This window comes from Pyxicephalus adspersus, chromosome 10, assembly GCF_032062135.1.
Source record: "Pyxicephalus adspersus chromosome 10, UCB_Pads_2.0, whole genome shotgun sequence".
NCBI lineage: Eukaryota > Metazoa > Chordata > Amphibia > Anura > Pyxicephalidae > Pyxicephalus > Pyxicephalus adspersus.
In genome coordinates this window covers 30,236,189-30,250,091 of record NC_092867.1, presented here as the reverse complement: position 1 = coordinate 30,250,091, position 13,903 = coordinate 30,236,189, and the positions used below count along the sequence as shown (strand labels likewise).

At 36.2% G+C, this 13,903-nt stretch overlaps 1 protein-coding gene across 2 annotated transcripts in view; it reads left to right on the top strand.

Annotated features, from left to right (window-relative positions):
- Positions 1-13,137, top strand: part of FGFBP3 (fibroblast growth factor binding protein 3) — a 42,166-nt gene extending 29,029 nt beyond the window's left edge. The window contains exons 1-2 of one of the 2 annotated variants that reach the window (XM_072424690.1): positions 11,223-11,294; positions 11,974-13,137. In XM_072424690.1, the coding sequence (XP_072280791.1) occupies positions 12,077-12,817 (741 nt within the window). In that variant the 5' untranslated portion in view covers positions 11,223-11,294; positions 11,974-12,076 and the 3' untranslated portion in view covers positions 12,818-13,137. Of the gene's footprint in view, positions 1-11,222; positions 11,295-11,973 lie in introns of those variants that run through there. The other variant, XM_072424691.1, reaches the window with a different exon arrangement.
- Positions 13,138-13,903: the final 766 nt, after the last annotated feature.

Below are 13,903 nucleotides of genomic sequence, written 5' to 3'. Positions count from 1 at the left end.
GCAGCAATGCAACTCCCTACCCCTTCCTATGCTACTCAACTGGCCCAAACGTGTAACCACATATAAAATGTTGCAATACACCTAAATACAAAACTATAAAAGATTATCACTCGGATCTGCTAGAATTGGGATTTGGAAAGTTTGATCAGTTAGTAAACAATATTTTATTCTACTAAGGGGTAGGTTACGACTCATTTTGGCCATAAAGAATTCCAGCCTTGGGTATAATAAACATAAAAAGGACATGTTTCCAGTGGCATTTAAATTGTAGCTGTAACACAGGCATTAGTCATAAAACTCGGTAATTCAGCTGTATTTCTTTATATAAATATATCCTTATGAAGTGCTGTATTATCACAGCCTACATTTACCTTCACTGCTTTGCCTTGTTTTACTAAAGCGATATGAGATTAACTCCCACCCTTGCTCTGTATAGCATGATTAAACTAAATGCTATTTCCCCACAAGAAAAACAAAGCTAGAAGTTAATCCTGAAATAAATTATTATTCACAAAATGAACTTAATCAACATGAAGATTGGGCAAGCTTGGCTTCCTTTGCAAAGAACAGATGGTGGCAGAATAGAGGACTGCATAGAATTTGGTCATTGCTCTGAATACACTCACATAAAAAGTATAATTTACGTCAAAAATTAAAATACGTAGTATTATCACCTTGTTTGAAATTAACCTTGAAGACTTCCATATTTGTTGGATATCATGGTAGATACACATGATTTTTTTAACCCTAGAATATACTCACTGTCCTATATCTAGGAGTAGCATTGCCAATCTAGAGTAGCATTGCCAACCAAAGACAGAACTAAAGAACTTTTCCTCCTCTAGGCCAGGTTCAAATGACCTTGATTTGTAGCTAATAAATAAATAATGAACTCCAATTTAAGGCCATTTAAACATTTTAATTTGTAAAAGACTGTAATTAATCCAACGTGATTCTTTCCATTCTGCTGACCTCTACCCCTTTTTCAGATACCACTTATGGTTTAGAAGGAGACCCTCCATATGGTGGGGCTATGTAGTGGTTGGTGATGCTGTTGTAACATTGGGTTTTGCTGATTATGCCTATTCTGAATGAGGTGGTTACAACAGTAATGGTGGAACAGGAATGCAAAGGCTTTATACCCTCGAAAACTAACAAAGGTTAGGTGCAGAATATGTATATATTTTCTATTAATATATTAAAGATGGAAGTTATTCTGATAATATTTTGTCTTCCTTGGTTCCTTCCCCCCCACCATGAACGTGATCACTGTGAATTTGTGATGCTGGTGGAGGGGCTGGCAGGGTGCTGTACACATCAGCCATTCTCGACCAGGGTTTTTCCAGTGATTGTTGGGGTTCCTTGAGCTTTGGCTGATTCACTTCCCATCTGATGGTGCCTGCAATGTTTCAGGGTCAAGGCCATTTGGCAGGGCCAGGATGGTGACACCAGTGCTCATTTAGCTATATAGAATAGTAGTACTTTTACTAGGGAATTATTTCCCCATCTTAATGGGGCATTCTTCTCACCAACCATTAATGAGTTCATTTTATCTGTGGTTCCCTGAAGGTCAAAATTTATTTCAGGGTTATTTTGGGATAAAAAGGTTGAGAAAGACCGATCTAGCCAATGATAATTCTCCATCAGCCAAGAAATAAAGTGGGTTTTTATCTGATTTCTATCATTTCAATGGCCCCGGTTACACAGGAATTGTAGGGGTATAGGAAGAAGACTTTTTTCTCACAAACTCTAAAAAAAGTTCTCTATGATATCTTATGTGATATCATGTAATCTTCAAAACATTATACATTTTTCAGCAGATTGCAAATGCTGAATTTATAAATTGGTGAGGAATACTTCTTTTGCATTAACACCAGCTCCAGTGATAATATCATCAAGGTTCTGGTGACCAATATGCCTTTTAAGCATGGACAGAATATGTGATATATATGAATATAATGACCATGGTGGTTCAGAAATGCTGAATTCTTGTTTATAACATCACGCCAGCAGTATAGACATTTTCATTTTATTTAAGCCACAGTAGAAATGCCCTGGTAAAAAAGAAAGTTGCCAGCCCATGCAATACGTTTGCACAAGGCTAACAATTTGATATTGGACACATGACACTGCATTCCAAGAGTAGGATGTGTTTTATAAAGAAAAAGAATAGCCAAGCTGTCTCTTTTCAAACTTTCTGTCTCTCACTAAAACCTTAGAATTGATGGAGATCAGTCACTGCTCTGATTTATTTAATTTAGTATGTAAATTTCAGTTTGAGCTATTGATCCCTGTAAAAATAGTCTTTAGAACAAAAGATGAGAGAAACCTAGAAGACTTAAAAATCAACCTAAAGGAACTGTAATGACTGAAATATGGAAAATATATTTTTATTTCAGAATCCTGCTCACAACTGAAAGTCAATATACAGCCATCCCCCAACATAGAAAGCTTCTTTTTCAGATATTTTCTAGTAATTTACATTTAAAGGGATTGTTTTGATCCTCCACAACATGATGATATATCCTTCATTATGCAGTCCTTCTCTTTATGGTCCATATCCCAGCCCGATCAAAAACCTGGAAATAGACATGCTAAGCAGATGTGATTTAGTGCTACCCTGCAATACACCATTGGTGTATGTAATATTGAGGTGTGTGAATACATTTGAACCATAATGAATGTGATTTTCTCTTGGTTAGAAAAGTCTAAATATGCATGAGATAGAGGTTTAAAGACATTGAAACAGATTAAACTTTCCAGTGAAAATTTGACCCTGTGTAAAATAAACACATGGGTATTATGCCAGTATTATTGGATGACATATTTAAATGCTGATGAGAATAGAAAGAGGGAATGACTCATACAGCAAAATTTGTATTTGCAATCACAAGAATATAATTTCTTTATTTTAGCCTGTGAAGTGTTCTCCAATCATGGTAATGACCAACAAGTACTGGCTACCTTGAGGCATGAAGACAACGCAATCTCCATATGTAGACTCCGATTTGCTTCTTTCCCATTCACATGAGTGCTCTATTTTCAGTTCCTAAACCAGAACCAGGATAATGAGTCCGTCTTTTATTTTAACCTTTAGCCATCTTTTTTTCAATAGCCATCAGGTTATAACAAACAGCATTCTTATAAAACTCTTGGAAATAAGTGAAATGGTGCCTGCAAACAAACAGAAGAATTTGCATGCTCCATCGAATGAAATCTTAAGCTAGAATTTCCCTATTTCTGAATTTTCCTGGGTGGAGTAATATTCCTTTTATTTTGCCATGTTGGATGATTCCAGTGTTAAAATGAACCTTTCCTAGAAGCAATATGCAGTCGCCATTCCTGACCTTCCCATGGAAATTCTAGTTCCTTAGATATTATGCTGGCCCCCAACCTTCAATGTTTTAGTTTGTAGATGATGACCCAAAGAACTGAGAGCGGGGTATACCAGCTGAGGAGCTAGCATTGCCAGAATGAAATTTACCAATGGTGGCTTTTACATTTCTTATAGAATATTTTTTCTATAAATTAGATGTATCTCTAATTCAAACATGTTTAGTTTGTTTGCTGGATGCATCATAAGCAACCACTTCTCTTTACATGCACTTCTGCAATAATTGCATTTTTCATGGCATATTTCCTGACATCTATGGACTTTGCCTATGTGTTGAAACATTCACTTATATTTTCCATCTGAAACCGGTGTGAGGGAGACAACGCAGGAGCCCGATTGGAAGACACAGACACAGAAGGCCACCCTATTCATGGTCCGATCATATAGGAGGTTTTTTTTTTATGAAAGCTGAAGAATGTGACTCCCTGAGAGCTGCCCCTTTACCCCAGAGGACTGGAATATTACGCAGACATGCTCCATCTGCTGGCAGAACACTACCTGAGCTGCCTCGGCTCCAGCACTCCCTCTGGTGGTAGGTTATGTTCCCTGCTGGTCACATGGTCTTCTTTTGTCACATGACTTTACCTATATAAGAAAGTGACTTGCAACAGGATGTTGCCTGAACAAGGAATTCTTCCAGGCTTTGTTTCCAGGTTCCAGTTTGTATCTTCTGATATTGACACTTTGATATACTGACCCTGGCTGCGATCTGACTACTCTTAATTGCCGCCTGCCCTGACCTTGGCTTGTCCAACTACACTTTTGCCTTATGCTTTTGTACTATGCATTGGTCCTACCCATTCAGCAGTTAGTTACCAGCCCCTGGGTGTACAGGGGGCTGCAACCTGGGCACCGCCTCCTAAAATTCATCATACCTTGTAGGGTGCGCTGGTGAAGCTGGAGCCTGGTGCCTTAAACTCTACGCTCCGTATACATACCTGCCAAGTGTGCTGATAAAATGAAGGGTCTACCCCATCTGTGATAAAACCGTGACACCTTGACATCATACCCATCTTGCGTAAAACAGAGCTTGTATCTTTTTTTTTGTTTTCTGATCTTAGCACAGCAATCATGTACAAGAGTACATGGAGGTCTGGAGTACTTGTGAGATCCCAACCAATGTATTAGGTGACAAAGATCTAGAAATCTATTGTCTAGTATCTAATAAATTTTGGATTTAACTTTAAGACAGGTCAAACTAGGCATATTCACCCAACATTTGCGCGCAATGAGCATTTACTTTGTATGTATTGGAAAGATATTTATAATTCCAGAGGTGATTATTTTTTAGGTATCATTTGCAAGGTGTCCTATCTGAAGATCCTACTCCAAACAATACTTTCTGTTGTGAGCTGACAACATCATGTCACTGCTTCACACTAAGCAAAAACCTGCTGTGTGGACTGCTTTAGTTGGATGTTGGTCTTCCTATTTGGTCTACATGGGCTTCTACAGTCGTCTGTTGGAAAGGCTTGCACACCCTAGACCAGTGTTTCTCAACCAGAGTCCCTCCAGAGGCTGCTGGGGGTTTCCTGACAATGAGAAGTTTGTGACTCTCAGGTCAGTTTAAGTGATACCAATAACCTTTTTGGCTATCTGTAAGGGTGACATTCTTCCCACTGGCCAGAAATGTAAGAGAGATTCTTCCTACTGACCACTACACTAATGTACTGTGAGCTGTGTATATATAGAAATTATAGTCGTTGCCTTAAGACTGAAAATGATTTCAATAGTTCCCTCATGTATTTTGTGTGGTTTAAAGAAGGTGGGAAAACTGCTAAGATTTCTTTATCAGTTCAGTACATAGGAAGTTTCAATAACACTGGAATTCCAAATGACTGATCATTTATTCATACCTGTAGAGAATGTTCTTGAAAAAATAAAAACTATTGCAGCTACCACTTCTAAAGGCTGGATAGCTGAAATGTATAAAAAAAAGTTTATATACATTAACAAAATTGTACACAGTAAGGCATGATGCCAGACATACTACAAGTAGATTTGGAGTTAATATACTCTTTACACAAATACAAATTCTTGGTTTTGTCTAGTGCCCTTTATGATATGGTTTTCACTGTGTGCTTTATACTTTGGAGATAAATTTGCTACGTACTAACTTACTAATTGGCTGACTTCCCACAAACATTCCGAATTGTGATGATAAAATCCGGTTGCTTTCTGAAGATTCTTCTCTCATTAGAGTCTGCCCGTGTGCCAACTTCAAACCAGGAAATTAGGAGAAAAAGCAAAGCTTGTAACAGACGGGGAAAGTAGGTCATCACAAGTCAAACGCACATAATGCTGGTAAACTTTGTAATGGACAGTAGAAATGAAGAGTTTAACTTTCTCTGTGATTTGTGGCATGACTCATCCTGCCTTGGCTCCCTCCTCTGGAATTCATACACCTGTCCCCAGCATTCTGGATTTCATCTTTTTACCACTCCGAATGGTTTTTAATGATGCAAAAAATGTACTGCATGTCAGAAAGGTCCTGTTGGCTTACCATGAAATAGACAAGTTTGTTTATAATGAAATCTGAAGCACAAAACATGTTTACAGGTGGGTTTTTTTAAAATATGAAGGCACATGAGGACACTTTCTATTATAAACAATCACTCTATTATTCACTGAAAACTTTTCACACAACTGCTAAAATGCACATTTTTACAGAAACATGTACCTAAAACCCATATATAAATATATATATATCCAATAGAGTTAAATAATGTCACACTGTTTATAAAAACGGTTCCACTTCACATACCCTGTTTCCCCGATTATAAGGCACTCTCTTATATTTTTTGAACCTGGTGTTTCTTGATTGTTTTAACACTGGTGAACCCTGTGAAATAACTTTCAGGTCTTTAGGGAACCCTGCTGTAAGTACTATATCCACAGCTAACAGTACTTTAGTTTGGTGGTTAGTGGGAAGAATGTCATTCCTATAGAAAAAACAAGAGATCAAAGATTCAGAGTCATTAATTGCTTTTTGCTCCAGGAATCCCTAGCAACTTCTGGAGGAATGCTAGTTGAGAAACATTGTAATAACCAGTGGATATCAGCATACAGATGTTCACTCCTGTCTCTATCCATCCAGTCACTCAATGTGGAAATCTGAGCACTAGGAAGGTTCAGGTAAGCCAGGGACACATGATGAGGGTGATGGAATGGGATTGTCAACCTATTTTATGTAAGAAATATAGGTTCCCAGCACTATATTAAGCTGCTGTATTAATATAACTCTCCAAAGAATCATAAAAAAATATGTCAATATTATATACTGAAAATAATAGGTCCTTTTTTAACTATATTACTGTGAATGTAAATTAAAATGAAGTCCACAATGTGCAAACCTTTTTCTCTTTAGTGCTCCCAATGATAGGTTGCACTCACTGGAATATATTAATCTTTTAATGAAACCTTTCACTGGAATTAGGAACACTGACTATTCTTTGCTATTTGCACATTGTGGTCTTTATTTGTATATTGCATATTACTGTTTATGTAAAAATGATCAGGTGGCTTTAAAGCTGGGTCGCTTCTACAAAAAAAAAATTGGTAAGCTATGTCACCAGTTGGATGTCTGTCAGGTTGTTATATCCGTCTGTCTGTCAGGTTGTTATACCCATGTTAACTGCACTGAGATTATGATAATAAAAAATAATGTGGGAGTTTTTGTTGCAAATTGAGACTCAATAAATGCAGAAATGTAAAGTATGTAGTATTCTAGATTTAATAAAAAAATCTCACTTTAAATATTTTGCAAGTAGGCTTTTTTTTGTGTCTGGCAGTGATGATTCTATTTAAAGGTAAGCTTAAAGAATACCTTGGTGGCCTCACTTAAGTTTAGCAGCATGTCTAAAAATGATGAATGACTGCAAGATGCAATTATCTGATCAGAACTAAAGATCGTCTAAAATCGTCTAAAAATAAAGTATGAGTTTGGGCTTTGCTTCTGCTAAAGCTATCAATTTGCCACCTATCCCCAGCTCTAACTTTTCTTTTAATTTAAAATAGAATAAGGAATGGCTCACAATGGTCTAAAACACACTTCCAGCCACTAGACTAATCAAATATCTGGATTTCAGTGATGAGTCATCAACCCAATTTTCACTTTTTCCCCATTTTTCTTCCTTACCAGTCCTAATTATTCATACAAAGCAGTTAAAACCAATTTTGGTACTTACACTAGTTTTTGGCAAAGAGTATCTAAACTGAAAAACACAACAAATTAGAGTTTACCAATCCTTAAGACTGGGTGCAGAACATGCCAATGCTCTGCTGGGGACACAGGAGCAGTGTCCTCACATGACGTCTCCTTTGATTGGCTGAGATAAGGTAAACCTTGATGACGATTTAAGCATGCAAATAGGGACACCTGTCCTCATTTGCCCTCTAGTGCTTGGGGATCCCTCGCTGTCAGGAGCCTATGGCTGTGCTCACATGGAAAAATTAAGTGCAATAAACACAAAACATATAATAAAAATACCTTACCAATAAAGTATGATCTCCTTATTTATAGATATATTTAACCCTTTAGGGAAACAGGAATCTTTTTTGAAGAGATATAATAAAAACAGTATAAAAAGGAGCAAAAAGGATAAAAAAAAAAAAAAAAATAGACATTAACATTCACTTAAATGAGATTTTCTAAGGATACATATCTTCATTTACTGCCCTTTTTTATATCTGCATGATGTCCACATTAGGTGTAAATTAATAATCGTTATTTCTCATTTTTTTCTAAGTTTCTAAAAGTTGTATTTTGATGACAATGAGTTTGGATGCCAAAGAAGATAATGCTGTTATAAACCCTTTCAGCATGTTCTAAGAGCCTTTTGATGTTGCATTTTCTGTTTTCAAATAAAAAAAAGAAAAAGGACTTCACTTTTATCTATTTCTAAATAAGGAGCATCTAAAAAAAAGGAAAAAAAAGCTTTAAAGCCAAAAGATGAAAAATAATGATTAATAGAAGTTTTGAAGACAAGACTGGTTGCAATGGTATTATATTGAAAATAATATTAAATTTTTTTTTAATATTAAAAGTCTCTATCATAGTTAAACTGGACATTAATGTACATTACTTTAATAATTTTAGTGCTTCTCACAAATTGTTCTTTATTTCACCTTTCAAGTGAAATCTAAACTGTTGTTAGGTTAGTTTAAGGTGACCTCTTAACTATGCTGTGTGTGGGTGGACAGGGTTTCCAGGACATCTCTTTTATACCATTCAATGTGATACTGATTCAGGTAAAATAAATAGAGTACACTAATGCATTTGTCAGAAACAAAAATCATGGAGTTGATTGTCTAAAGAATGTTAGGATGTTCACTTAGCAAAGAGAGGTATTTTGCAAAGTACACATCCAATAATGTGCAATTTTTTTGTACAGGGTAATTGGGTATTCTTTGCACATTTACAATGCCACCATATAGACCTAAAAATAAAACAATCAATATATTTAAATATATAATTATATATATAATTATATATATATATATATATATATATATATATATATATATACATACTAACTTCTGATGCTGTTTATACATAGGGTTCTGTGATTGACCATTTTATTCTGAAACACAAGGGGGTGCCAGAGAGTAGGTAGATAACTGCTATTTTATTGCAATTCAGCCTGCAGTTTTCACATTAAATTTTAAGCATGCATGTGTTCCTTATTCTGAATTATATACATTGCAAAATTTGAGGGGGGTTGCTGATCTTTAATCATCTATTTGCATGCAGTTTATGCTTTTGTAAACGTGTAAAGATCCACTAAAGAGTACACCATGTGCTTGATACTGCAGGCAAGTTATGTTATATAATGCATTAATCACACAAAAAAACATGGTAAGTAAAAACAGGGGTTTGTTTACGAGTCTGAGGAACTTTAATCAGCTGATTCACACCTGAGCAGGGATCTCCCCTCTATGGCTGCCATAAATGGTCACTAAGCAGGAGAATGTCATGTGATCACAGTTTTACTAAGAATTTTAAAAGAGACATAATAAGAAATGAACAAAACTACATTTATTGAGGGGATGAAGATCAGCTTGTAGTGTTGCAGAAATTATTCATTCTGCAGACTGAGCATACCGAAATCAAAAAAGAAATAGGCATAGACTTGCAAGCAACCAATACACACTGAGGATCTGTTCACTCCCTTTAAATTTGTTATAATATTTTTTGTATAAATACCTTTTTTCAGGGGTCACAGCTACAGAATCCTCATCCTTTGATGGACATTATTCTACCTAGGAGCAGGACATCTGCAGGAGACAAGAACAGGGGTAGGAGGTATTTCCCTGAAAATTGCTACTTTCCTTAGTACTGCTACCGGTTAAAGTACATGCATCAATTAGAAACTGCACTGAAGGAATACGCCTGCTCAAAATATAAATGAAAGCAAAACTACATATAGGAAAAACCCTGGCCTTCTAAGATTATGTGCTATAGACTAATAAATCATAAATGAAGCTTGTCTAATATACCAGCATACATGTTTGGATTGAAGGCAGCATTTTAGGACAAGAAAGCCATACCAACTTTGAAGCATGGTGATGGAAATGGTATTTTTTTCATGGTCCTTTCAGTCATCAAATCAGCTATAAATTCTGCATATCAATAAAGTCTGCATGATGATCTGAAGTAATACTTGCATTAAAAAAAATCACCTACCTTTTTTTGCTGAAAGCCTTCATTGAATGTATACCTATTGACCTATATCCGCGGCTCTGGCCGGTGCTCCCCCACAATGGGGTCCTTCTCCTGACCTGGTTGGGGGCGCAACGTCCTGAGCCGCGGAGCACCAAAATTTTTTCTGCTCTAGCATGCACATGAGGGGCAGCCTGCACAGATATGTGATATATGTATCTCAGGAGGCTGCAAGTTTCCCCTTCAGTTTTTACTACCGTGCCAATAAAGACAGAAGGGGTGAGTTTTCAATATAACGATTAAAAGCGCACTAGCAAATTCAACGACTAATGACTCCAAAATAGGTAATGAAGTTATGAACTGGCCCACTCATAGCCCTGATTTTAATCCCAATGAAAAGTAGTTGGAAATTTTAAACAGGCTGTTAATGGAAGAAAATAAATGCAAAATGGAGGAAATTCAGTATGCTACAGACATCCCCATGCTTCTAAGTACAGTATTTTGTTACTAATAAACACACATTTTATTTTAGAACATTGTTCTGTCTGCAAGGTTCCCTATGAATAATTTTTTTTTTCATTGAACATGCTGACATTATCCCCACATACTGTTGCAGTGCACTAAGACTCTGATTTTTGCTAATATTTGCTGAATTTCATGATTATTACTGAAACCAATTTTGATGCATTGAAGCGTGTGATATGGAGGGTGCCCCAGAGAAGTGATCTGGTAATATACTGCCTAAAGGTTCAGTGTAGCAGAAGTGTGACAATTTGCTCTAGATTTCTAGCAGAATTGTTTTTGAATGCACTTTTATATAATGTTTTAATTGTTTGGGTTTGCCTGTACATTAAGTTATAGTCTCTGCCCAGTAAGAATTGTTAACTATCTAAATCTGAACACCTGCCATTGGCATAATAAATGAACATGATCATAAATCAAACAATATTATTATTATAGGTATTATAAACTGCTGATGAAGCTCAAAACTTTCTGTATTTCCAGAACTTTTTTCTTTTTTTTCTTTAATGTTTGCTAAAATAGTAAACACTTATAAACAATTCATACAGCCCCTTATAGCTGGCTTGGAGCTTTCAGATTCCTCCTTTTACTAAAGTGTGTTGGTGCATAAAAAGATTATTGGGAGGGGCAATGGGAGACCAAGGCCCCTCCTGTCCCAGTGATAAGACACTCTTAATGCACCCTCCTATAGACTACTCGAGTGGTGCTGTCCAACTGGTAAGCTTGCTTTGCTTTCTTTCATAGTTTAACATTGCTATATAGAATATTCTTTATATCTGCATAATATAAAATAGTAAATTATATTAACCTAATACAGAAAATGTAATAGTGTAAAATTATTTCATACTTTTTAAAGGATTTCATTTTTTAATACAACTAGGTAGCTTGCAAGTTTAAAATAATTTATGTAGTTCTTGCAATAAACACATCAAACAATTAGAATTGAATACATTAGAATCTCATATTAACATAAAGGTAGCAAGCATAAATTTTGCATGAGCTGTGTCTTTGCATATTTTGATCTTTCATATTATTGCATCAGGGAAAGTCACATTTTGATTTTCTAAATATTCCATTAACAATGCTCGATGCATTTAACTCCTACAAAAGTTTTATTTGCACTTGAATACTTCTGCTAGGTCTGCTTGTGATTTGCATGTGCTTGTACATTTTAAAAAGAACTGCTTTGTTCTCTAAAGCCCTCTCATTAATTTTCTGCACGTTTCCAGCTACCTTTTACATTATAATAGTGCTGAGATTTACAGTGATTAGGAGGAAATTTTAATATTCCTATTTTTCTTCTTTTGGGAGCATGTTTTAGAGCCGATGCCTCGATAATTGCCTGTGTTTTGAGTCACCCACGTTTTATTTTTTTTTCCTCTGTTGTGTCTTTCAGGAATTTTGGAATGCCAAATAGTTTCAGCTCCAACACTTGTAAAGATTATTGATGCTTGGACACCCTTGAATTACAAACCATCCGGCAACATTGAGCTAATGAGATGAGGCACTCCAGTGTAATTTCTTTTATTTTTTTGCTGAACTGCCTGGGTACTTTACAAGGCGTGCTGGGCAAAGCTGACAAAACAGCCAACAAGAAAGCAGAGCCTCAAACTTTCGCACGCTCAGGGCAGTTCACAACCAAACACAAACACGTGTGCACTTGGGAGATCGTTGGTGAGGCAACTGTAAGTCTTTCATTAAGTTGCAATGAGCCAACGGGTGGCAGCTACAACTGCACGTATGAAGGGGAGCCCCAGAGATGCCCATTGTATGCTTCAAAAGCCAAGCAATACTGGAAACAAATACTGGGGAGATTCAAGAAAATGAAGAATATCTGTGAAGATAAAACTTTAAAATCACGCTTGTGTAAAAAATCAGAAGCAGTGCAGTCCCAGTTGAGAAGACAAGAAAGCAATACTGCCTTGGAATTGGAAAAAGGGAAACCCAAAGGGAAGGGTCGTTTAAGAGAAGCTAGTGTGGGGCTAGGGGGAAGTCCAGTTAACCCAGAAGTCAACGAAAACGCTGGTGCAGAAAAGAAATCTGGTGTCAAAAAGAAGAAGCATGACTCAAAATCCCATCAAAACTCACACCCATCCACTCTGCCATCCATGCCTGTCCCGACTGCACCAAGGGAGGTTAATGATGATATTATAGAGCAGAATGAGAATCTGGCAGATACATACTGTGCAGAGAAGTGGCATTCATTGTGCTCTTTACTTGTTAATTTCTGGAATGGTTAAATCAAAGCTAGACGTGTGGTAGAAATGTAGCACTGCTGAGCTATTTAATTCAAAGCTACAAAAATTCCCTACTAATTCCTTTGGACTCTAATACCTAACAGAACTGACAAATCCCCCAATACATAAAATACAAGTGTAGACTTGTCTGCATTCACAATAACCATTGTCAGGCAGACCGGATTTAGCTTTTTTGTACTTTTTATACTCTAACTAGTAGGTCATTGTACTGTATTGTATTCTCTGTAAAAATTAGCCCTGTGTGATTCATGTCTGCTATGCAGTGATGATAAATTAATTAAAAAAAAACATTTTGTTATGTATTATTTTTCATTGGAAGTATTTGGTAGATATAATAAATGTATTCACAATAAATTATTCCTCTCCTTAATACCTGGACATAAAGACATTTATTAGGTAGTAAGTAGAGACAAGTGAAGAGTCTGTGTAAAAAGCAATCCGTGTATGTTTTACAATTGTAGTTGATTGCTAAAATTTTGACACTTAAACCTTAAAATTATTCAATAATAACTTTTTTTTTTTAACTTTGACAAATTTTTAACAAACTTTGTTTGTTTATTTAAATATTGTATACCAAGAATAATGCTGTATCACAACCATTGGTCACAGGTAGAGGAATTATTATCGAATTGAACAATAGATAAAGAGTTTACATCCTATTCAAAACTTTATTCATGAGATCTCTGTCCTTGATGGGTATATTATTACTATTATGTGTTATAGAGAATGCGGGAGAAGGTGTAAGAACATGGGAAAGTAAAATTTACAACTCTCAAGTGGAAACAGAACAGGTTTGGGAATTATGGAAGGGAGATCTTACTGTTGCAGTACCAAAAGCATATAAAGAAGCTGGGGTTTATCCATCTGGCCCATCTGGCTCTACTTGTACACCCCAATTTTACACCTGTTTTAGTTTGGGGTGTATTGATCTTTTAAGCTGGCCATGGATACCCTGGGGAGGATGGAACTAAAGGTTCAGCTCAAACATTCGTAAGCATCCAATGCATCTCTACTAATACTGTTCTTGTTTGGTCTTGTATGGATCAGTTAGACATGGTCCTCTCTCAA